At 37.7% G+C, this 26,445-nt stretch overlaps 1 protein-coding gene across 2 annotated transcripts; it reads left to right on the top strand.

The window, feature by feature from the left end:
- The first annotated feature begins 27 nt into the window (after window positions 1-27).
- Window positions 28-25,550, top strand: NUCKS1 (nuclear casein kinase and cyclin dependent kinase substrate 1). Of its 2 annotated transcripts, none has more exons than XM_079935256.1 (7): window positions 28-122; window positions 15,455-15,504; window positions 17,052-17,157; window positions 19,854-19,909; window positions 23,035-23,187; window positions 23,956-24,102; window positions 25,040-25,550. In XM_079935256.1, the coding sequence occupies exons 1-7, from the start codon at window positions 106-108 to the stop codon at window positions 25,237-25,239; spliced, it is 729 nt and encodes a 242-aa protein (XP_079791382.1). In that variant the 5' UTR covers window positions 28-105; the 3' UTR covers window positions 25,240-25,550. The 2 variants fall into 2 exon arrangements, with proteins under 2 accessions (XP_079791382.1, XP_079791381.1); XM_079935255.1 differs by having other exon boundaries at window positions 23,953-24,102.
- Window positions 25,551-26,445: the final 895 nt, after the last annotated feature.

The following is a 26,445-nucleotide window of genomic DNA, read 5'->3' as shown; positions in this document are numbered from 1 at the left end:
AGCGGCCCCCTCGGCCGAAGTTGGGGGGGGTGGGGCGCCGAGCGCGCGGGGTGGGGGGGGTCCTGGTCTTTGGCTTCTCGACTCGGTCCTGTTTCGACAGCGAACATGTCTCGGCCTGTCAGGTCAGTGCGGAGTCCGAGGCCTGGAACGGGTTGGAGGGGGTTGGGGTGAGTGGTGAAGGAGTGGGGGACAGAAGCCTAGAGTCGGCCCTCTCCTGTGCCACGCGCGGCCTCCTCCTTTTCGGGGCCCGCGCGCGCCCTTGAGCGTAGGGGGCCTTGCTGGCCCGCGGGGCTGCGTGGGGGTAGCGGCCGCGCGCCCATGCGCGCGCTCCTCCCCGCCCCGCGCCGTTGCAGGGCTCTGGGCTGCTTTGCTGCCTCCCCCACTCGCCGCACTGGAGCGGGCGGGGTGTTCCCTGAACCTCCGTCGGTCGGAGGGGGAGGGGTGTGAAGTCAGGCCCCCACCCAGGCCCCACCTCCTCCGGCCCGGCCCCTTGGAGCCGGCCGCGGGGACCAGCGGACTGGGTCTCGGACCCCACCTTAATGGGGGGGGGGGTGGAGACGCCGTATTGTCCCTTCCCCCCTCGGCTTGCGTGGGGGTGGGGGGGGACTCAGCCCTTTTTCTCTAGCGGACGGGGGTGTTCCATGCAAAGCAGGAGGGGCAGCTCTGCCGCCGGGCCCCGCCTCCGTCCTCCGGGTCGCTGCAGAGCCCCGCCTCTCGGATCAGGCCGGGCGTGGGCGGGACGCGTTCTTTTTCCCTCCGCAGCCGAGAGAGTTCGGGACTAGGCCCTGGAAAATGACTGCTGTGTCCCCCCCCCAACTCGGAGTTTTGAGCTGGTTAACCCCCGCTCCCCCGCATCGAGTTCGGTCTTTGCCTCCGACTAGAAATGTCCTTCCTCGGAAATGTCCCTACTCAGGGAGGTGTGGGTTAACTGCACGACCTAAATCCCGTGTGGTTCTCGTTCCCGCTACCTCTCTTCCTCGGCGTACACGTCTCGGATGTTTTTGTAATCTTATCTTTACCTCGAATAACTTTAATAATAAACGGGCTAGATTCGGTTAATCGTTAGACTTTATTCTGAGAATTTCAACAAGTTTGCTGTTCCCCAGCGGACGGTGGAATCGCCCTTGGCCGTCCTCCCGGCTATCGTATGGAATGTGCCATTTATGGAGGGGTGTGGCTTAATCCAATCTGTTGAGGCCTTACGAAGGAGAGCTGTTGCAAATAAATATTACTTTTAATATAATGTCCTTGGCGCTTTCAATGTAAGGAATTGGCTGCTTTGCATAGTGCTTTGTGGATAAATAGGTTTAGTTTCTAAATGTTTTAATAGTTGTTGCTTCCCCTTCTTCATTCCAAGTTGTGAGGAACGGAAGTATTTTGAGCTAGAGCTCTAAAGGGAGGTTTGGAACCCCGGAAAGGGTTTTGTGCTACACCGTTCTGTCTGCAGACTAGAACAGCAGTCTCCGGCTGGTGGGGGTATGGGGCTGCATGCTCCTACGCTCGGGGTGGGCGTGAGGAGAGTGCTAACTAACTACCTGACAGCTTTTCTGCCTAATTTAAACCCACATCTCCGATAACTCACCATCGCCACCGGGAAGAGTTTTGCCTACTTTTTGGCACGGAGTCTGAATAGATATTGCAAATTATAGTTTGCATACTTTTTTTGGCATAATAAATGACCAGTGTATCCCATCAGTTTATGAATAAATGACCAGTGTATCCCATCAGTTTATGTAGAGTATTTTCTTTAGGATCAGGAGAAATAGACAATATCATAATAAAGATTTGTTTCATCTGGATTGGATCTTCTGTCTTCTGGGAGTAAATTATTGTGTGGTGAAGTTGGACTATTACTTTTCTTTACCTTTTAACTGCAGTTCACTAGGTTTTGATGACTTTTAATTTTATTGTTGTAATTTTACTCATTTGCCTGAGTTTGTGCTCCCAAATTTAGACGCTGGAACACGAACAGAACTTCTTTTTCTTGAAAACTTGGATTTTTAATGTCACCGGGTAGGAGTAAATATATTAAGCACGTTCTAATCAGTTTTTTGAAGGCATTGGGATTTGTGCACAACTTTTTTCTTGCTCAGTCTGTTAAAAGTAATTTTAACTGTATATTTGTCCCTAATTGAAGAATGGAGTTAATATATTGTGGGCATTTTTGGGTCACTTTCAAGTTATTAATTTTAAAGCAACTTGGTTTTTGATTATATATTTTAGTGAAGAAGTCTCTTTGTAACTTTTTTGAAAGCCTTTAACATACTCTTGACCAATAATAAAGCAGAAATAATTAAACTTGACTTTGGTGGTTTGTTAAATTTTGCAATAAAAAAAGTTCTGTCTTAGGGAAGTGCTTTTGTAATTGAAGAGTCTGTGTACTTGAGGGAATGTAACAAAAAAAAAATAGATGTTGACCCAATATCAGAATGATCAACCTTGTTGAAAAACAAACCAAAAACAAGAAAAGCATGTGTTGGAAAATGTGTCCCTGCAGCTTCTTTTGGGATATGTTTCTGCCCTTAGGCCTGTATATAATTTTGAGGATTTTCTGCTTTTCATTTTTTACTGTGACTATTATTTTCATTTTAATATTAACCTAAGCATTTAAGGAAGATTTAGAAATGTACTAATGGCTGCTTGACACCAGTTTCCAAATGAATGGAATGATGAACTGACCGGCTACAGCAGGGTTTTCCGTAGACGTGTGCAACACATATCTAAGTAGTTTTGTTCACACTGTATTGCTTTCACCTTTTACAGTATCTGACTCATATATAAATGAGAGCTGAAATATTTTAGGCCTTGGATTCAAATTTATAGCGTAAAATTGCAGTCTTAGAGCCAGAAAAAAAATTAGGCAAATTCATTTTACGAGTGACTTAATGTGGGGACCTGGACAAGTGAAGTGCCTTGCATCACACACTAGTAGATGCCAAGATTGGGCCTAGAACCTAGATTCTTAATTTACAGCCCTGCTTATCCTCATCCTCCCCCCTTTCCACATAACCGCTTGTTTCTTCTACCAGATAAGTGTTGATGTTATTTTAGTGTATGGTACTTTTAACTTTTCAAAATGCTTTCATGACTCTTACCCTTGTGAGGTAGGGAAGAAAATGCTGTTACTTTTGAAAGAAAGCTCAGAGATTTACTAACTTGCCCAGCCTAGAAACCAGGTTTTTGAAATTTACCTTCGTATATTCTTCAGAGATCTTCCTCCCTTATTGAAAATGGTCCAAATCACTCAGATCAGTCTGTTTGCTCCTTTCTTTATAATGTAAGTGTACCTGATGTCTTGTCTTCTTTTGTTTAGTACTTGAGACTGCAAGGAACCTTTAACATTGAAAGTTTAGATGTGAAAGCATAGGCTTTTACAGATTGATAAAAAATTTTTTTGGTCATTTTTTATTTATGTTGAGAATCAGCTTCCCCAAGATTCCAGATTGCTTTCTTTTCAAAGAGAATTCGGTTGGAATGTGTGTGGATTTCTGAAAAAAAATTGATATTTTCTCTTACCAGAAAATTAGTTTCAAAAAGCCCTCGGTTAAAGGGAAAAACTTGGAAACCTGAAAATTCAAGGTAGCTTGGAATTAATGATACACAGGAAGACACTTAAGAGTTTAGTATACTAGTAAATGTGGTTTTAGATGAGCCTGGTTCCTTGTATCTGATCTTATTCTCTATGTCCAGGTCGTGTGTGTGTTTGTGTGTGAAAGAAGTGTGATTTTATTAACCTTTGATCTGTACATTTATTATTACTTTCATGTCACTTTCTTCTAAAAAGACATAAACTCTTCTGTAGACTTTACCTTCAAAGATATCTCGCATAATAACTTGGAAAGCCTGAATAATGGGGGAGTTAATTTTGTAACAACACTTAAGTATTCAACATTTCCCAACATATATGTCTTTAATCTGAAAATTACAAGAAGACAATGTTGGGAATTCCCTGGCGGACCAGTGTTTAGGACTCAGCACTTTCACTGCCGGGGCCCAGGGTTCAATCCCTGGTTGGGAAACTAAGATCCAGTGTGCGGCGAGGCCAAAAAATAAATAAAATGCCAAAAAAAAAAAGACTTTAAAGTTTGATTTTTTTTTTTTTTTTTGGAGTAATTACCAAATAAACATTTACTAAGAGTAAGTGCAGAGTCAGGTACAGAGGATTTCACTTTATCTTGTTTTATCCTTACTACAACCCTGTAATAGAGGATTTTTTTAAAATTCCCATATAGTAGATGATGAAATAAGCTTAAATAATATGTTACTCAAGGTCACAGAACTGTGAAACAGCCAAGATTTGAACCTAGATTTTCTGAATACAATGCTGGCATTCTTTCTGTGGTAACACTCTTCCCTTCCTAGTGTTTGGCATGAAGATGGTCAAATGCTATTTTATTTTGTAATCTCCAAATAATGGTGAGTGCATTCTGTATGCACTGGTTTTTAAGCTCTATGTAGAAAATACTTGAGGGGAAATATATGGCCAAAATATTTTAAATAGCAGTTTTTTCAACTTACTCTTCAAAACAATTCTCAGAATAAGTTTTAATTAAAAGCATTTTTTTTTTTAACTAGAACTGAGATTAAGTCCAGTTCCTTCAATTTACTACTGATGACTTTTAAGTCTAGGAGCTAAGGTGTAGAAATGACAGTAAAGCTGGATTTAGACTGCATGAGTCTTACCTATTTAACTCTCCATTAGATTTACATTTATTACATACATTTGATTCACGTAGAATGTTTTACAGGTTCACAATCCTTAGTTTGAAACCATTGGGGACTATATGTGTTCAGAAGTTCAAATTTTTTCAAAAATTTAAAAAATGGGGGCTTCCCTGGTGGCGCAGTGGTTGAGAGTCCGCCTGCCGATGCAGGGGACACGGTCATGCCCCGGTCCGGGAAGATCCCACATGCAGCGGAGCGGCTAGGCCCGTGAGCCATGGCCCCTGAGCCTGCGCGTCCGGAGGCTGTGCTCAGAAACGGGAGAGGCCACAACAGTGAGAGGCCCGTGTACCATTTAAAAAAAAAAATTTAAAAGATAACAGGGCGCCTATACTGTATATATAATGTACCATCACCAGGTCTGGGGTAGTGCTCCTGTAATCAAACACATTAATCTCTGTGGTAAAACCTAGGAATTTTCACACTAAAAGAAAATCCTAAAAAGCCCCTCTTGTTTGCCCCACATATGTTTACCACCATATAAATTATGAAAAGACTTGGTTGTCAGAACTTTTTGAATTTCTAAATTGTAGATAAGAAGACTAGACCTTTAACAGCACAGTTCCTTTCTCAACCTTCAATTTTAGAAAAAATAAAATTACTCGAAACTCAATAGAGCCATCACTTAATGAGCAACACTTTTTGTGTCAATTCTGCCGGATACTCCTCGTGTTTTTCAAAATCTTGAACAACTCTGAGCAAGGTATATATTATCCCTTGTTTCATATGTGAGAGGGCTGAGGCTTAAATTAAGTAACTGATCCAGTTCACCTAACCATTAAAAAGGAAGCAGGAATTCAAATAGAAGTTGTGGCCAGTGTGGTCTTTCCAATCAGACACTGCCACGGGGTGTTAACTCTTTCTTGTGGTAGTAGCACATTTGGGGGTTATGGTTCATAGCAGGACTTTGGTGGGGAAGACCAACTTTAAAGTGAGCGGGGGAGGGGCGGGGTGGGTGGAGGAAACGAAAATTTTTTCGAAGGAATAAGAATATGAGAAGGGGTTAATTAAAGGAAAAGACACCTGAACGTAGAGGAAAAAGCACTGAAGTAGTGTGAGGCTTTAAAAGTGGGAGGAAACATGAATGTTAGATAAGTGGCATTTAAGTGTATACATAATCAGGGACATTTCCCCCTGACCAAAGTAAGTGAATAGATTCCAAAGCCACCTAAAGGACACCACAGAAAATTAATGGGCTCATTTTACGTACATGTATAGATGCAAGAATGCCAAACAGTATTAGCTAACTGAATCCAGTATGTATTAAAAATACATATGATCAAGTAGCATTTGTGCCGGGAATAAAACTTAAAATCTGTCACTGATTCATATTAAAAGACCAAAGGAGAAAAACCATAGCATTTGAAAAGATTCAGCACCTATTATAAAACTCGTCAGTATATTACAATTAGAAGGAAATTAAGATTAATAAATTGGGGTTGATTTAACTTGACAAAAGTTACCAAGATAAGTGGTTGAGTTTTAGTGTTTGAAATCATTGCAATACGACTAGTTAATAAGGAGAAAGTAGTTTTGAATAAAGAAAGGGAGATTGATTTTATTTATGTTTTTGATCTGTTTTCCCCAGAAATATAAAAAGGCCACCATTCTGTGTAACTCTGGGACACCATCTGTGTTACATCCACATTATAGTCCATGTGAATAGTGCCCCTTTGGCACTTAGAGACTGCGGTGTTGTGGTCAATAAGAGAAAACATTTGATTTAGTATATGACCACTTTGGTCAAAATGGGGCATCCCTGTGTTTTGTTTAAAAAATATTACTATCTAGGTTCTAGGAAGTGGAACTGATTGTTACAGAATTACATTGCCATATTTTAAAATAGTATCTAAATAGCCATAATTATAGGTCTTTAAAATATTTTTGGTGAAGAGACCACAGGTTGCCAAAGTGTTTCAACTGGCTATAGCATGTTTTCAGGTGCTTCTTAGTGCCTATCTACTTATTGAACTGTGCACCTGTTCAGTTACCTGCAAAGCAGGGTGATCTTCAGGGAGATTTCATGTGTCAAGATAAAATGGCCCAGAAGATGAATTACTTGAGAAACTAAAACTTAGCTCCACTGAGAAGTAAAAATCCAGCCGGCTATTCATTGGGCTGGGATAACAGACTATCTTCCACAGATATGCTACAACTGGCAAGATTTATAACAATGCTGCTTTGACTACTGCTTTCCTGCTACGAAAAGATTCTCTAAAATCAGACTGTCAGAAACTTACGCTATTTGAAATTATATCAGAGTGAAACATCACACTTTTGTCAGGAAAAGCTAACTCCTTCTGACACAGAGAGCTATCTTGATTTAACATTTTTAGAGCTTCAAATGAGGGGTTGCTGGGCACAAAATTCACATCTACCTAAACTTCTTTGCCAAGAAATAGGACCCAAGGTCCACTTCACTGTCTAGACCTGATGTAGACCCCTTTTCACACAGTCTGCTGTGCTTTGAACCTATCAAGGCACTGCTTCATTTAAGTTTCACCTAAATTGTACCCTTCCCCAAATCCTTTTTAAGTTTTCCTCTGTTTGGTGAGATGCTCCACACTTCTGATGTTCCATCACCTTTATTGTAATGAGTCAGTAAATCTTTTTCAGGCTACAGATTTGTCCCTGGTAGTTGGGTTAAGACAATTGGAAGAGTTCACTGAGAGTCCCAAGACTCTTGCTGCAGACAGGACTACTTGGTAATGTGCTCATCTGAGACCCCTTTAATCTCACCTGCTTGAGGTTTACTCTGTTCCTAATTGCATAGTTTTTGCACTAAACTTCCTGTTGGGAAAAACCTAGCCCATTTTATTTACACAATACTTTGTTATACTCAGAAATTTGTGTGTGACTTTTAAATAAAATAGCATACTATATGGAGAGAATATGGTGGAACTGAATGTATTTTGGGAATAAGGAGTGCCATATAAGAGTTCATATTTATTCATCTGGACTGAAATATTAGCAAGTTGATAAATTTAGGAGGGCATTGTGACAGCTATCTCAAACATATACCTGGCTCGTCATTCAGAACTCCTTTATTCCCCTTTTGTGCAGAAATTTACTTTTTCCATTTGAAAAACTTTAAAGAGCTATTTCCTGTAATGTTCTTGATTTTAAATATTTACTTTAAAATTTTTGCTTTCTTGTATCTTGTGACTGTTTTTGAATTCTGTTTAATTGTAGAAAGCAGAATGATACAAGATGCAGTCAAAGCAATATATCTTAGCCAAAAGGAACGTGAAGCTCAAAATAAGCAACTGTGAGAAATTAACCTGAATTGAGTTTAGGTATCCCGGCTTCTATGAACTAATTTTCTTATATCCTGAGAAAACTTGGCATATGAAGAATCTTGAGGGATAGAAGAATGGAGAGAGGTAAATGTCCTAAGTTTTAAGGACATTTGATATGCAGAAACTTTAGTATTTAGCCTTGAAGAAAAAAGTGGAAACTGTCGCACAAATTTTAAGGGCTGCTCTATGCAAGAGGGTTTAGATTTAGACCATGGTGATCCCAGGAGCTAGACAAGACAGAATTGGTCAGTGGACTTTAGAGGCAGATTTCACCTTGCTGAGAAGAACTGTCTCATTATCCAGTTTTCTTGGAATTATTTGCCTTGGGAGATCATGAAAGGTTCTCAGTCATGCCCTTCCAGGGACATTTGTTGATAGAATAACACGTTTTGGGTAAGATTGGATTAGATTGTCTAAGGTCCAGTAGCTGTAATACACCTGGTGGTGTATCACCCTTCCCTCTGTCCCCCACGGGCCACCAAACTTTGATAAGTGTTATGAGTGCTTAAGTTTAAAAAAAGTGGTTTTCTTTTTTTTTTTTTTAATATTTATTTATTTATTTTTGGCTGTGTTGGGTCTTCGTTTCTGGGCGAGGGCTTTGTCTAGTTGCGGCGAGCGGGGGCCACTCTTCATCGCGGTGCGCGGGCCTCTCACTATCGCGGCCTCTCTAGTTGCCGAGCACGGGCTCCAGACGCGCAGGCTCAGTAGTTGTGGCTCACGGGCCTAGTTGCTCCGCGGCATGTGGGATCTTCCCAGACCAGAGCTCGAACCCGTGTCCCCTGCATTAGCAGGCAGATTCTCAACCACTGCACCACCAGGGAAGCCCCAAAAAAGTGGTTTTCTTAAAACAATGAATTAAAATAGGAAGAGATGTTATATTTTTGTGACCGTGGATTAATAACAAATCGTTTTTTGTAAAGGTGAAACTAAAAACTACTTTGGAAATCATTTTATTCTATAGCAGTGGCTCAGACTTTTTTGATGAAGTTCCTATAAGATATACATTTTGCATTACAATTTGCTACACACAAGAATACAAATACCTGAAACAAGTTTCAGGAACTTGCCAGTTATTTAGGTGTAATTTTCTCTGATATTTTCTATTTGCTTCTTTTTCTTTTAAAATGCTGGTTATAGGGAATTCCCTGGCAGTCCAGTGGTTAGGGTTCAGTGCCCTCATTACCAGGGGCCTGGGTTCGATCCATGGTCAGGAAGTAAGATCCCACGCGAGCCGCAGCCAAGAAAATAAAGTGCTGGTTATACATCAGTAAATTGATTTCAGGACCCAATAGTGGGTTGTGACCAATAGACTGAGAAACATTGTTCTAGATGTTTATCACTTAGGTGATTAGTGAAAAGAGCTATGTTAGCTATTTTGGGTTTCTCAAAACTTAGATTTCAAGTGCACTTTAAGTGCCTAATGAGAAAATTGCTGAATTCTAGAAAATTAGCTAGGTGTTTCTTCTTCCCTGCATTGGTCAGAACAATAGGACTTCTTCAGGGTAAAAATGGAAGATAGCTTGATTGAGCTAAATAATGTAGTAAATTGTCAAAAAGTCTCTCTGATTTGCCTTGAGAAAATGATTTTGTGTTCTTTAATACAAAGCTTAGGGTGTCAATAATTAAATGTGGGTTTCTATTTTAAAGTTCTGCTTCCTCACCTGGAACTTAATTGTTTCTCCATATTTTGATGTGCAGGTTTGTTAAAGAGTAGCACTTAATTTTGTGGTTTTAAGTTGTTTTCTCATGTTTAAGGTTCAAAGGGTTAGATGAGATCATCTCAAAAAATGTGGTAGTTTCCATCTCTGAAATACTGTTGATCCTTGATTCTTTAGAATGTTAGTTTTACATACCTCACATTTCAGGAATATTATTGATTTGGTCTTGGATGGTTGCTGCTGTAAGAAAGAAAAGGCATTTTGGGGGGTAGACTTACCAGTATTTAGTAAAAAGAAGTTGATGATTAAGAGAATGGAAGAAAAAAAATCCTATTGCTTGAGTTATCCACATTTGGTGCCAAAAATGGATCTTTTAGTGTTCTTTGTCTAGCTTCCAACTTTACCTTTCATTTTTGCACTTTGATGCAAAAGTAAGGGCTTAATCTCAAAGCCCTCTGGTGATCATCCAGGAATTGGTTCATTTGTGACCAAGGTACCTTTAGGATCTAAATATAGCGATTATATCAGCTTTTAAAAAGAGCAGGCACATAATTGAAGTTTTTCTTTTTCTTTTTTTTAAACTTATTTATTTATTTATTTATTTTTGGCTGCGTTGGGTTTTCATTGCTGCGTGCGGGCTTTCAGTGAGTGGGGGCTACTCTTCGTTGTTGTGCGTGTGTGGGCTTCTCATTGCGGTAGCTTCTCTTGTTGCAGAGCACGGGCTCTTAGGTGCACGGGCTTCAGTAGTTGTGGCGCACAGGCTTAGTTGCTCCGTGGCACGTGGGATCTTTCCGGACCAGGGATCGAACCTGTTTCCCCTACATTGGCAGGCAGATTCTCATCCACTGTGCCACGAGGAAAGCCCCTTAATTGAAGTTTTTGTGTTCTTATAGTTTCTATTTTAAACATTTGTTTTCCTTACTGGGTTACAGTTCTCTTTTCTAGTGCAAACTTTTAGACTTACTTAGATGGAACTCCAGTTGATCTGAGTGATAGAAATCGATCTAACTTAAATGGTGGACTTAAAATAGCTACTGTTGCTACTTTCTCTGGCCTAAATGGCAACTGAAAACTTTATCATAAAGTTGGAAATAATATAAAAATAGGGGGGTATTTTGATATTGCATTTTAATGAAATGAGCAACAAACTCTTAAAGACAATCTTTCTAAATAGCACTAGAATCAGTACTCTAAGACATAACGTTTTTATTTTATTTTATTTTTTAAGACAATGGTTTTAAAAGGAGCAGCTTAATCGTGCTGTTCTAATAAATAAGAGTGTTACTTGTGTATTTACATGGGTTCAAGATTGCAGTAGTAGTCTGCGTGGAACAAGTAAGTGCTTACAAGAAATAATGGCTGCTATTTATTGGATAATTGTGTACCTGGCCCTCGAAACAATCTTGAGAGATAGGTATTGTTATTCCTATTTTACAGGTGAGGAAACTGAAGTTCAGTGAGGGCAAGTAACTGGCAGAGCCAGGATTTCAACCCAGTTTTAAAAATCTGTGTTTTTAACTTTTATGCTATATTGAAATTTTGTGTTGTCCTCCCAGTTCCAGTTTTTGATGCTCATTTTACACTGAAGAGTTGGTTTAGCTTTGGCATTTAATTTAAGTAATAAAAATGAGAATGTTTCTTTGTTTTTAGCTAGAGGTAGGACTTCCTATGACTTTAGACTTAAATATTGACTTCTTAATTTCAACTTTGCATAGGAATAAGTTCATCAAAAATGTATATCAACCCTGAATAAGGTAAATCTCTAAGTAGTGGAAAACAATATGTTTTGAATAAGCATCTTTAGAAAGCAAAAAATGAACCAAACTATTATTATAAATCATTATAATGAGTTTTTGTGAATGACCCTTGTTATCATAGATCTTTTATTTAAATTATTTATTTTTGGCTGTGTTGGGTCTTCGTTTCTGTTTGAGGGCTTTCTCTAGTTGTGGCAAGCGGGGGCCACTCTTCATCGCGGTGCGCGGGCCTCTCACTGTTGTGGCCTCTCTTGTTGCGGAGCACAAGCTCCAGATGCGCAGGCTCAGTAGTTGTGGCTCATGGGCCTAGTTGCTCCGTGGCATGTGGGATCTTCCCAGACCAGGGCTCGAACCCGTGTCCCCTGCATTGGCAGTCAGATTCTCAACCACTGCGCCAAGGGAAGCCCCTTTCATTTAAATTATTTTTTCTTTTCCCCTCTTTAGCATTTATAGATGGATTTTTTTTTGACTAGTTACCCTTAAGGCAAGAGTGCTTCTATATTCATATTTTGCTTTACTCAGGTTTTAGTTTTTGTGATAAATAATATTTATTATGTAAGATAATTCTGGCCATTTTCACATAATTGAAAGTTAAAATATTTTGTGTTTCAAGGGAAGCAGTAGTCTTTCAATTTAGTTTTGAAATTTTTTAATTTAATTACTTATATAATGTCAGTATAGTCTGTGTGACATTTCTGTAGTTTTCCTGTGTTGAAAACTAGGATAGAAAAAAATGTACTAAATAATTGCCTTTTAAATCTTTCTTCTTATTTTTGGCCGCACTGTGCAGCTTGCAGGATCGTAGTTCCCTAACCAGGGATTAAACCAGGCCACCGCGGTGGAAGCGCCGAGTCCTGACAACTGGACCTCCAGGGAATTCCCCTTTAAAATCTCTTAGATTTTAAATAACAAGTTTTTCAGTTTGGAGAAAACTAAATTTTCTTTTGTCGTTGGCAGTGGGATTAAATGTCTGATAAGTTGAAAACTCCAGTGGTACATGCATCCCCTCTACTGATTCCCTTTCCCACACTAATCCTCTGCAGATGCCAAGTCCAAGTCCATTCACTCATCAAGCCTTCCTTGAATTTGGTGTTCCAGATGAAGGAGAGACAACCCCTGTCCTCAAGATGTTCATATTTAATAGGGAAGACAGACATTTAGTAGTTTATGTAGTATCAATAAGGGAGTAAAGTTGTTGAGAGGTGAGGTTATATCTGATATGAGTGAGAGTGATATGAATAGCATTCTAAGCAAGGGAGCTGCATGACCAAGTGGTAAAATAACAACCTGATTGGTGGAATTAAGCCTCCTGGGGTTGCTTGCTTGTTAAGTGGCAAGAGATGAGATCTTAAAAATCTTTAAGGAGATTGGATATTATCCTCTAGAGTATTTTCTAAAATTAGGTTTCTAACAGAGCTCTTAAAATTCGGTCCTAAGAGCAAAAAGTTCAGAAAACATTTGAGTGCCTACTTTTTACCTTGTTCTGTACCAGAAATGTGGATATAAGACATGATTGTTACTTTCAAGAAGCTTAGATTAGTGAAGAAAACAAATGGTACAGTGGTACATGTTAAGATGTATGGTGTGCAAAAGGATAGTTGACCATTTACAATTGAAAAAGTCGTCTTTTTCATTAAACTTTGATAATTTTATTTAATTTTATAGAGCAGCTTTTTAGATCTGTCAAGCAACGTAGGTCATCAGTTCCAACAGATGAGGAACTGAGGCCCAGAGAAGTAAGTGATTTGCTTGAAATTCTAGAACCCAGGATTCCTACTAACAGATTCTTTATCTTGTACTATATAATTCCTTTTTGGAGTGTTTCTAGTGATAGACTAAGGAAGTAACTATATCATTAGTAAACTGTTAGGAAGTTCTTTATATTGAACCCACACTTAATCTGATCACCAAAGCTAACATGTTTTCCCTTTTGCAGGTTAAAAATCCCAGTTTATTCAGTAGTTCTTCATATGATCCTTTGCCATATGGTTACCCTCCTTTATATAGTCTCGTAGGATGTATCTATTGATATCAGAAATTGATACCGGAAATTGTACCAGTATTTTAGCTGCAATTCCACCAGCTAACCTAAAATTATTATGCCCGCGATTTCAGAACCTGTACATAATTGTTAGAGATAAAGGTTTAAAACTCCCTCTTCTGGATCCTTTCTCCCTAGTTCCGTGTCCCATTTTCCTTGATCCTAAGTAATGCAGAAAATGGTCATCTTTGCACTGTGTTCATAATACTGTTTTTCATGGCATCTGTCATTAAAAATCCCTATTTCCTGGAACATGATAAGCATTTGGTTACTAGCGGCCCCCAAATAGGGTTTTTTTTAAGAAAAAATATTTTTATTTTATTCTTTTTTTTTAAATTGTGGTAAAATAACATATTTACCATTTTAACCATTTTTAAATGTACAGTTCAGTAGCGTTAAATACATTCACATTTTTGGGCACTCAATTTCCAGAACTCTTCCTCTTGCAAAACTGAAACTGTACATACCATTGACTCCCCATCCTCTACTACCCCACCCCTGGCAACCACCATTTTTCTTCCTATCTCTATGAATTTGATTAGGTAACTCATGTAAGTGGAACTAATAGCAATATTTTTGAAATTAACTTTACTAATAGAATGGTATCTTTAATACATAAACTCAGTTTCTTATAACAAAATATAGTTACAACATATTTTATAGTTTTGCATCTTGACTCATTGAGGCAGTAAAGTCAGAAGATAATTCATTGTTGGTAGACTAAAGAAAAACAGAATACAAAATTCCTTAAGAGCCTTTCTTTTTTCTTTCTTTCTTTCTCTTAAATCAAGGATGTGGCTATACCTTCCTCCACATCTAAGCCCCAAACATGTGTTCAGAATTCACCCCACCCTATCATTTTTTGCATATTATATAGAAGTTCTGCCTGCACTTGAATTCTGACTCTCCTGTTCTTGCATTTAAATGGTGTCTTAATCTATAAAACCAGGAATAGTCCTCGACTTAGGTTTAAGTGTAGTTAGTGGCATGTTTCCCTTATAGTTCTTTCGGTTCACTTGTTCAGTTTCCATTTAGTTACAGTACATCTAAGGCTCTTTTAAGTTCCAGGCTGTTTGGATACTAACATGGAAGCTCTTATATCTCTCTAAGAGAGGAATTTTAAACTTTTAAGTTTAGAATATGAAGTAGGAAAATGGAAATCAAATTTGTTTGAGATATTAAAGATGCCTTACCTAGTAAGAAGTACTTAAAAATCACTGAGTCAAAAAAAATCACTCAGTCAAGTAAATACATAAATTTGTATCTTTAATAAATGCTCTTTAGGGAGTTCCATGTAGCCTAGTAGTTAGGATTCCAGGTTTTTCACTGCTGTGGCCCGGGTTCAATCCCTGGTCAGGGAACTAAGATCCTGCAAGCTGCGCGGCATGGCCAGAAAAAAAAAAAAAAAGGTCTTTAATAACGAGCATCTTTTGAATGAATCCATTTTTTTCCATCCCTTCCTATGTAAGGCTTAACTTACCATCACCATAGTGACGGTAAGTTAATTAAATATAATTAACTATTATAATTAAAAGTCACTTTGCCGTGAAAAAAACTCAGTACTAACCTTATTTATCAGGTGTACACGTGTGTATATCAGTAAGAATAAAGTAACATTTACAGTTTTGGTTTGTGTGCATATGATACCATCTCTGTATAATGAATATTTATGGTAGTTTGGCTTATTTTGCTGTTTTATGTACTTGTGGGAGGTGGGAGGTTGTTTTGTAGGAAAGGATAGTATTTGGGCTATGCCTCAGATGAGCAATATGAGAATTGTCATTTGAAATACTTTGGGTTTAAGCTATACTTTCCTGTAACAAAATGTGACATTTTTTGGCTGAGTTAGGGGCTTGTTGAAAAATAAATTTCAGAGAGCTAGTTCTAATTCTGTTTGTGAAGTAGAAATGTGGGTTCTGATATCTTAGAAAAGTCCTACATTTTTGTGATCTTAATTAGAGTCTCTTCTTTCTACAGAAATAGGAAGGTCGTTGATTATTCACAATTTCAGGAATCTGATGATGCTGGTAAGTTTTGTGATTTCAATAAGTTGTAAATTCGACTGACTAGTGGAAGAATACCCAGTTTGTGTACATTCTTATTATTCTTTTGAAATAGGTTTCATTTTTTATTTTTAGACTGTTGGTGTATATAAATTATGTCAATCTGTGTCACTCAAAACAGACGTTGAACTTGCGTGGATTTTAACTTTTCCTTAGTAAATCATTGAAAATAAACACTTGAATAATTTTTTTCTTACCTGGTTTTGGAGTCCAAAGTTTAAATGTGCGATAATTCTGATGCAGTGTTTATTAGTTTAATATATCTCCTGCTATAATCACGGTAAAACTCATACATTTTAATAGGGAGTATGTAAATTTTTTGCATAATAAAGGACGATGAGAGTATTTTGTGAAATACCTTTGATTTGTGAACTAACTCAGAGTGAGTAGTGCATCTTAAATTGTAGCCATAAAAGGTCTTTTTAGAGTATGTCCTTACTCTCATTTTCCAGATGTGTTTACTATTCTTTTTCCTTTATTTTTTTAAAATCTAATTTTACTTTATAAACGTAATATTATGTACCTTGGGAAAACCTAGAAAATGCAGCAATGTATAAAGAAGAATAAAAACATAATCCACCCTCCCAGAGGTAATACTAATATTTATTAAATGCTTACTAAATGTTTGCACATACTCATTTAATCCTTAGATCATTCCTGTTAAAATGGGATTATACTATTTTTATTTCCATTTTACAGATAAGGAAACTGAGGCAGAAATATTATTCAAAGTCCTTTAGCCAACAGATGGCCATTTTAACTTTTTTGTCCTTTTTTTCCTTTTAAAAATATAGTTGACATCTTGCTATAGAATTTTGAGTTCTGTGCCCCTCCCACCCCACCCCTACTTATCTTTCTTGTGTTACTAAAAGTTTACGTTGGTTAATGGTTGTATGGTATTCCATAATTTATAATTATCCAACCATTTAATAATTGCTGAAGCTTCCGACTATTCTAGATACTCACGATTATATATGATGGTGTAGTAAATAGTTTTGGAGTAGTCACTTTTTAAGGTTTTATAGGACTTTTTAAATTGGAGGTATTTTCCTCAAGTGCCAGAGTGTGCTATATATAATACTTTAGTTTAAAAGTAATTTACTTGATAACAGTAATTGTGTTAGGATTGTAGAATTGTGGGTTCTTTACAGTCTAAAATGCTTGTAATATAACCAAATTACTATAATAGTTTCCAAATAAATATGAAGATGTGGAAACATGTAAAAGTCTTTAACAAATTAAAAGGCTAGAATATAAAGTAAGATATTTGACTGTGGGTATATTAAAATATACACATGAGGACTAGAGAGTAATATGCAAAAATGGAAATGATTGAGTTAAGGTGGAACTGGAGTAGAAAAGATTTTTTTTTTAATGAAAGAAAATTATTTAGGAAATTCTGCCCTCTCACCTTTTAAATAGCATGAGAGAATTATCAGTAAATAGAGTGGTAATTTTGACATGTAAAAATCATAATATAGTTCATTGAATTTGAAAAATACTTTGTTTAGATGAAGATTATGGAAGAGATTCGGGCCCTCCAGCTAAGAAAATTCGATCATCTCCCCGAGAAGCTAAAAATAAGAGGCGATCTGGAAAGAATTCACAGGAAGATAGGTAAGAGGCATAAGTCTGATTCTTCTTACACTGTCACCACTCAGATGAGGATAGTGTCTGGTCTCTAAATTGGTAGAATCTTCAGTTACTTTGGGAAAGTGCTTATTGTTCACTTAATGTTGTTTTGCATGTTTCATGTTAGACAGTGCTTCTGAGTCTAGAGGTTAGCCTCTTTAAGGTCATGGAATCCAAGATGAGCTGCAAGTATGCCAGAATGACTTTGGTGCTACTTCAAACCTCTGAACACAGGCAGAAAGATTGTTTAAGTATATAATTTGTTGCCCAAGGTTAGTATTGGCATTTTCATTGTAGAAATGGCAAAGAATAAGTGGCCTTTCCTATTCCGTCACAAATCATTGGCAGAATCATAACTAAAGCTTATAGAATGTTGCATTGCCTGCCGGGTTTTACTATCTATAGTCAATTCTACTTTGTTTAAATAATTTAATCATTTTGGGCTGTTTCCTTTCCCTTAGTTTTAGAAACGAATTCAGATGAGTTGTATTTTTAACTGTAATTGCCTCATGAGACGAGGGTATTGTAGCTTTCATCTCTGCTCTTACAGCTATACACATGGATTCACTCTCGTACTCAGTGTAGCATAACTTTAAGACCTCCTTGATGGTTGTGGTGGTGATGATGATAGTTACCGTTTATGATTATTATGTGCCAGTATCTATTATATGCTAATTTATATTCATTATCATTTAATTCTCACAAAACCTTTATTAGGGTAAGTAATATTAACTTAGAGGGGTCAGTGATTTATCCAAGGACCAGCAAATAGACCAGTAGGTTTTGAAACCATGTCTGTTGGACTCCAAAGTCCATTTTTTTAACCATTAGGCTATACCACTTCCAAACAATACTATTAAGTATGAGCAGTTCAAAGAAATGAAATAATAATTCTCACTAGTTCTTCTAAGTTATTTACTTTTGAGCACTAAAACCACTATAATTCCTAGGCAGAAATCTTTCCATTCTGAATTCACAGAACGCTAAGTTTGTAAAAATAATACTAATTAATAAATGTACCTAAGTATTTTCTGTTTGCTTGAATTGCTAACATCTAGTATTTTCTTTCCTGGAGAATTTCAGAAATCTGGAGAAATTTTGAGGAAAAATAAGACAAAATTATACTGTAGGGAGACACATTTTTCATAGTTTCATAATATATCTCTCTAATCCAGTTTTATATAGCAGCCCAACTTAGAACTATCTTTCATTATATTTATTTTATTTCTCCTAGGAATGAGCATCTTCATGGCCTCTTGTAATGTCTCATCAATATAATTGATATCTAGCCTAAATTTTTCCTTGTTGCAGTCATCTGGCTTTATTACTCTCTGCTAAGTGTCCAGGAATGGTTGAAATAAATATAGCTTTTGTTGCCATTTGTATTAAGTGCCTTGTACGTTTATTCCCTTAGACCAATATTATGTTGCTTTTTGTGTTGGTCTCTACTTAAACATTTAGCTTTTACTTGACTTCACTGTAATGGTGCTCAAGGATTAATGGTCTCTATAAACTCAATAATAAAAGAACTAGAGGAAATGATACCGTTCTTCATCATTGTAATAGACTTGTGAATTAAATGCTTACTTTGCATAAGATATTTATATAGAACAGTCATAGGTTTCAGAATTATAGTATATTTGGATCAGATTACTTAGTAAAGAAATGTGTTCGGTTTTTTCTTTTTGCTTAGGAATCTTGGGTTCAATAGGTGGTCATTTGAGTGTGGTCTAAATTACAGGAATACCAAAAGAGATTTACAGGATCTGCTGTTTGAGAAAAGAAAGCTATCAACTTTTATGTGACTTTCTTTTTTTGTTTGTCAGGATTTCTCATGGAATCATAAAATTTTAGCGCTGAAGAGTACAAGTGATTTGCCTAAGATCATACAACTAAATAATTCATGACAAAGACAGAACTCTAGAACCCAGATTTCCAATTTAAGATTTGTGAAGATATAAAATGTGCATCTTTGTGACCTAAAAAGTTATTTTATAAAACTTTTCATTGAAGCTCGTTAACTTCTTATTTTACTCTGCAGTGACCTTTAGCTAGCTTTTATTTTCTCCATGATACAAGGCAGGCCTATGTGTTGAGGTTTCTGATGTATAGAAATATTGGGTCCTAAATATTAATATTAGGAGGTAATTAATTGATTTGTTTTCATTTTGTTTTAGATAATTTTTTTAGGCATATTGTAATTTATATAACCAAACTCCAGTTTCCTTTAATAATTATAAAGGTGTTTTCTACATCTATATTTGGGGCTATCCATTTACTTGCCTACTTTACCACCATTGATACATTATATAATTTATTTTCAGTATATTCATACTTTGCCTCTGACAACAAAAAATTTTTCTTAGTAAATGTTCTCCTGAACCAGGTCTTATCCATAGGTGAAAAGTTTTTAGCCTGTGTTGAGATACCTTCTTTTTTTCCTTTGGGTCTTCAGAGGGAGCAGTGTTTTCTAAAAGTAGATAAAATTGTTCTTAATCACCAGCATTCCTATGAAGTAGGGAAATAATGCAAGCAAGCAGTTCCACTCCTCAGCATCTGTTTGAATATTTTATGTATAAAAGAGGTTTTCTTCGGCGTTCTTCTCCAGTCAGATACCAGAGATTTACGTTCACTTGGATTTTGATCTAAGATTTTTAATCTTTTCCCCCTTCCGCTTACAGTGAGGACTCAGAAGAAAAAGATGTGAAGACCAAGAAGGATGATTCTCACTCAGCAGGTAGTAAAGAATTTTTAATGTAATAGGTGTAATTCTATTTATATATTTATTTATTGGGCATTTTAATAAGTGGTTTTATTATAATGCCAGGCTCTGTGGTAAATGCTGCATTACAAACATTATGTGTTTTCATCTTCAAAGAGCTCACAGTGGTTCTCAATCCTGGTGGCTTATTGCAGTTTCCTATGAAGGAGGTTTGTTTTGTTTTATTTTGTTTGTAGGTTTTGTTTTTAGTTTTTTTTTTTGCGGTATGCGGGCCTCTCACTGCTGTGGCCTCTCCCGTTGCGGAGCACAGGCTCAGCGGCCTAGCCGCTCTGCGGCATGTGGGATCTTCCCGGACCGGGGCACGAACCCGTGTCCCCTGCATCGGCAGGCGGACTCTCAACCACTGTGCCACCAGGGAAGCCCTGTTTGTAGGTTTCAAAAAAAAAAAAAAATTTTTATTTATTTGGCTGCGCCAGGTCTTAGTTGTATTGCCGCGTGCAGGATCTTCATTGCAGCGTGTGGGATCTAGTTCCCTGACTAGGGATCAAACCCGGGCCCCCTGGATTGGGAGTGCAGAGTCTTAAGCGCTGGACCACCAGGGAAGTCCCTATGAAGGTTTCTTTGTTTTTTTGGTTTTTCTAATTTATTTATTTATTTATTTTTGGCTGCATTGGGCCTTCATTGCTGCACGCGGGCTTTCTCTAGTTGTGGCGAGCGGGGGCATCTCTTCGCTGCCGAGTGCGGGCTTCTCACTGCGGTGGCTTCTCCTGTTGCGGAGCACAGGCTGTAGGCGCGCAAGCCTCAGTAGTTGTGGCACACAGGCTCAGTAGTTGTGGCACACCGGCTTAGTTGCTCCGTGGCGTGTGGGATTTTCCCGGACCAGGGCTTGAACCCGTGTCCCCTGCATTGGCAGGCGGATTCTTAACCACTGCGCCACCAGGGAAGTCTGATATGAAAGTTTTTATAATGTACTTAATATCCATCCCATCCCAGGACTTCTCATTCAGTAAGGTCTAGGTGGGATGTTGGGGCTTTGTTTTGTATAAGTATTTACAGATTATTCTCATGCATAGTCAAAATTGAAAACCATTTACATGAACAAATAAAAGATATCAAACTAAATAGAATAATAAGAATAAGGGGGAGTGATGACTCCAGGTTGGAAAGCAAACAACGATTAGTTTCAATCTGACTCTTTTTAGCTGGGAAGTAGACCTTTGAAACAGTAGCCACAGAGAAAGTTTTTTTATAAGAATTCTAAATTAAAAGAATTAATGAGGGGCTTCTCTGATGGCGCAGTGGTTGGGAGTCCGCCTGCCAATGCAGGGGACACAGGTTCGTGCCCCAGTCCGGGAAGATCCCACATACCGCGGAGCGGCTGGGCCCGTGAGCCATGGCTGCTGAGCCTGTGCGTCTAGAGCCTGTGCTCCGCAACGGGAGAGGCCACAACAGTGAGAGGCCTGCGTACCGCAAAAAAAAAAAAGAATTAATGAGGAACTGACTAAATTAAATGTTAAATCCTGATTACTCATTGGTATTTATTTTTTAAAATGTAACTCTTAAAAGAATTGAGAGTTTATCCATCTTGCTCCCAACCATTTTAGTTGTGGTCTATATTCCCCTGCTTTTGCCTTCCTGGATCCCCCTTTAAATGAGACTGCTGGGCTTCCCTGGTGGCGCAGTGCTTGAGAACCTGCCTGCTGATGCAGGGGACACGGGTTCGAGCCCTCGTCTGGGAAGATCCCACATGCCGCAGAGTGGCTAGGCCCGTGAGCCACAACTACTGAGCCTGCGTGTCTGGAGCCTATGCTCCGCAACAAGAGAGGCCGCAACAGTGAGAGGTCCGCGCACCGTGATGAAGAGTGGCCCCCGCTTGCCACAACTGGAGAAAGCCCTCGCACAGAAATGGGGACCCAACACAGCCAAAAATAAATAAATAAACAAACCAATGAACCGACATTTTAAAAAAAAAAATGAGACTGCTATTTAGCTAATATGTAGAGAGGGTAGACAGAGTTCCACTGGATTCACTCCACTGAGCTATTTTGCGTTCGTTTTTTTCTCAAGTCTGCTAATTGTCTGAAAATAAATTATATTAACCTTTTGCACTAGTGCTGTTGTGATAATGTAACGTACACTTTTATTCATCTGCCTTGTGAATCCTAATTTGAATCTCTTACATTTGTAAGCATTTGAGCAATTCAAGATGAATAACTCTGTACTAGTGTTAAGCTACTGTGAGGTGCGTTTAGTTTTGAGTCTACCAAAGTCAGTTCCGTTCCGTGTGTCTATTTGTCTTCAGGTGAGGTTTTGGGTAGTGAAAGTGATGACTTGAACACTGACCATGGCAAAGCTTATAAGACTCGAGTGTTTCTGGAAGAGTAACAGCTAAACCTTAACAGAATAAGGGAGCCTCAGAGTCCAGGAGAAGGGCTGTAGGTAGAGACTAATAAAAATATAACTTGGTCTAGAGCCAGTAGGCTGGCATCCTGTTGTTTAACCAGATTTATGCACAACCACAACTGTGTGTTGAAAAGAACTTTTAATTAATAAACTATAGTATATGAAAGTAATTTTTTTATAAAATTGTATTGAGATCTAATTGATTTTAATATGTGTTTTAAAGATTTCCCTCAATCTCCTCTAAACTGAAATGGCCACACCTCATTCATTGAAAAGGGATAGTAGTTTGGCATTATTTTAGATTCTGTATGTTTTATATCTTAGAATAGATATCATTGGAAGACAATCTTCCCCTGTTCTACTATTTAAAAATATTTTTCTAACTAGTTTCTAAAAACTGTGTAGATAGGTTTGAATGTGATTGCGAATTTCAGGGCAAAGCAATGATACAAGTTTAAAGTATGTTATAGGAAACATGTGCTCACACCTTAATTCAGCTTTATTATTACTTAGAACTACATGCCTAGGTTATTTCATATGTGCTAGTGGGTGCACAGTCTTATTCAAGCTCATTCTTTGAATTTTAGCTCTTTTGTGTATTTTGTAGAAATTTTTAGGGATAAAATTTACCCTTTTTGAATGAAATAAAGCTGCAGGTTATATCTCATGTCGGCTTTTCTAGTCAGCTGTCAAACCCATAACTCTTTGATCATTGCATTATTACTTGGATATTGCAGAGGACAGTGAAGATGAAAAAGAAGATCATAAAAATGTGCGCCAGCAACGGCAGGCAGCCTCTAAAGCAGCCTCTAAACAGAGGGAGATGCTCATGGAAGATGTGGGCAGTGAAGAAGAACAAGAAGAAGAGGATGAGGTGCCATTCCAGGAGAGTACGTAAAGCTGCCTTGTTACTTTGGTCATGGTTGTAGTTTGTGACCTCGATTACTTCCACATTTTTGTGGATGCTCAGTGTTAAAATCAGTTGCTTAAATTAGATACTAACTATTAAAAGAGATGACTGTTTTGATATCTGTGTATATTTTAAAAGGTTCAGAGATTCTCATAATCGTTATGTCCATCATTTCTAGTCAGATACTGAGTGAACAGTTGTTAGACTAACAGTTACATGGCGGGTGTTGTGATTAAGATTTGTATTTTGGCTTGGTGGAGAAGGGTGTAGACCTCTCCTTGCAAAAAAAGGTGTTAACTAAATTTAGATGTTTCACAGGTTACTCAGATTAATTAATTACATGTATATCTGCTTTGTATGTAGTTTTCTTACTTCATTTGTTTATACTTGGGCCAAACACACCAAATCAGTTGTTTCATTTCCCTGGTCTCATCAGGACTATATAGGAGTGATGGAACTACCAAAAGTTACTTGATGGCTTCAGTTTTTATCCAGATTAAGTCTTATCTTTTCCTGTTTTCAACGTACTCTTCAAACAAGCCAGTCATGTAACCCTCATGGTGCGTGCTAAACCATTTTACAGGTGGGGCCAGTGACAGCTCCAACCAGATTGGTAGTATCTGCAAATAGAATCCAAGAGTGTTTGACTTCCAAATCCATTCTCCATTCTTAGCACTCTCTCCCTTTGTTCACTTGGAAGGCTGTATACATTAAGTTGGACGTTGAAATTCTTCTTTCCTCTCAGAAGATTCCGGCAGTGATGAGGATTTCCTAATGGAAGACGATGATGATAGTGACTATGGCAGTTCAAAAAAGAAAAACAAAAAGATGGTTAAGAAGTCCAAACCTGAGAGAAAAGAAAAGAAAATGCCCAAACCCAGGCTAAAGGCCACAGGTGAGCTCTGCAGAAGTCAGATTAAATTACTGCTTTGAAAAATGTGAAGAACCAATAAACCTCTACAGAAGTTCTTCATTAGGGCTTGGCATTGGCCACGTACTTAACAAAAATAAAAGGATCCTGTGTTCTATACCTGGAAGTATCACTTATTTATTAATTAGGACTCCAGCCCCTCTGAAATTCTGGTGGCTTAGCCCTGTTCTTCAACTACTGCCATACGAGAGGCAAGATTTGGGAATGACCTATTAGTGTCAGGTACAGTGGTAGAAACACCCCACCAGCATAGCTGTTACTGCCCTTTTCCCCCACTGATATCACAATCCCAGCAGCTAGTAAAGACTTGAAATTGTGAAAATACACACCTACAGTAATACATTTAAGTTCTGTGTTCTGTTTCCTACACCATCCTCTGTGCTAGCAAAATAAAACCACACTTGACAGCAAAGATTCATTTTCTTTAGGCCCTTGTGGTTCCTACCAGGTATTCTCCTATTTGAAGCTAGTTTGTGATTAAATCAGAAAGCTGGATTTGCTTTTTCTTTATTCTAGCAAATAGAACTTTTACTCATCATGTCTTACTGTTAGTAATGATGGAACTGTTAAAAGTTATTTGATGGCTTTAGTTTCTATTCAGGTTAAGTTGCATCCCCTCTTCTTCACCCAAGTTTTAAACATAAACAATTTTTAGTTTCACAAGCCGCTAAGGATGATGTGCAGTTTCTATAGCATCCTGTTTCTCTATTGTAAACATTACTGCTAACATAACATTACAGTGTTGGTTAAAAGGGTTGGGAAACCTGTACCCACCTTCATTTTTAGTAAGTTAGGGTGTTGTCTTTATAGATTTTTTTTCTTACAGATTATTTTCTTTAGTAGCTGATTTTGTTAAAGATGCTTTCTTCCCTTCCCCAAATTGGTATTTTTCTTCTTTCAGTGACGCCAAGCCCTGTGAAAGGCAAAGGGAAAGTGGGTCGCCCCACAGCTTCAAAGGCATCAAAGGAAAAGACTCCTTCTCCCAAAGAAGAAGACGAGGAACCAGAAAGCCCTCCTGAAAAGAAAACATCTGCAAGCCCTCCACCTGAGAAATCTGGGGATGAAGGGTCTGAAGATGAAGCCCAGTCTGGGGAGGATTAAAAGTGATGATGGTTTGGGGAGAGATTTTATTAAAAAAAAAGAGAAAAAAAAGAGAAAAAAGAAAAAAAGAGGGAAAAAAAAAGAAAACCTACTTAAGATAGAATATGGTTTTGGCTATGGCTTGACTCATGGGCTTTCAATGCTTTTTTTTTTTCCTTTTGTTGAAAATAACATTTTCTTTTTCTTTCCTTTTTTTTTTTTTTTTTTTAAGAAAACCATTGTATGTTTAATTTACCTTTTTTGTCTATGGGTCTCTTTGTCACGACCCCCTCTTTTCCCTCCCCCTCTTTCCCAATGAAAGCCATGTTAAATTAATCACTGGATTGACTGCTTCATCTTTTTATTTTTAATGGAGGGTATGCCACAGTTGTAAAGCAATAAGATCTGAGGTGAACACTATGGAAATTTTGCTTTTTGCTAAATGGTAGCAAGTTAAACAGTAATCAGAAAACATAGAAGGTTTTAGTTAAAAATGATTGTTTCTCTACCTGAACTTTTTAAGAAAACAGTTGTCATCTAATACAAGTTTATATTCTATATACAAAAATATGGATGTCTAGAAAAATCATGACTTTAAACTTCCACTGATGGGGTAGGTAGGAGATAAAGATGAATTCAGAATTGTTACTAAAAGTATTCATGTTTTTTTATCTTGGGGCAGCACAGGGAATTGAGGTTACCTGACCTTGTTTGAGGGTGTGGGTTATTTTTTTTTTTTAATTTCATCACTTGTTATCTCTAAGAGACTCGGAGCCAGTGATCCTTTATCCTGCTACAGTCTTTAAGGAACTTTAAAAAAAAAAAAAAAAAAAGCAAGGGCCGCCAAAACTTAAATCTTTCTTGATTTTCTATTTCATTCTCTAATGGTTCATGTTTTAAAATATATATATGTATCTATTCTGTTTCTTGGATAAAATTTTACCAAGGATCAAAAGAAGAAACCCTAGAATTTAAATGGGGAGATCTATATATCACAGTGGATTTCTTCTCAAACTGACAATGTTTAGGTTTTAAGCAAATAAAGTACCAGTTAATGTGAAACTCAATCACAAAGACTTGACATTTTTGCTTTATGAAAACAGAGAATTGAAATTCTTGTATGCCATAAATGTGCATTCAGATCCCATGAACCATACTCTCTTTTTATCTGGGGATAGAGCGTTTTCCTTTTCATACCCCTGTCTTCCCATTTCTTCGTAGAAACAT

Source organism: Stenella coeruleoalba (assembly GCF_951394435.1).
Source record: "Stenella coeruleoalba genome assembly, chromosome: 1".
NCBI classification, from domain to species: Eukaryota; Metazoa; Chordata; class Mammalia; order Artiodactyla; family Delphinidae; genus Stenella; species Stenella coeruleoalba.
Note: the sequence above shows the minus strand (reverse complement) of the source record. Positions and strands in the feature narration are given on the sequence as shown.

Bases quoted from the DNA above. Each gene is read 5' to 3' on its own strand.
- NUCKS1 (XM_079935255.1), top strand. The intron at 19,910-23,034 runs GTAGTAAAGAAT...TGGATATTGCAG, and splicing joins GGATGATTCTCACTCAGCAG to AGGACAGTGAAGATGAAAAA. The intron at 24,103-25,039 runs GTGAGCTCTGCA...TTCTTCTTTCAG, and splicing joins ACCCAGGCTAAAGGCCACAG to TGACGCCAAGCCCTGTGAAA.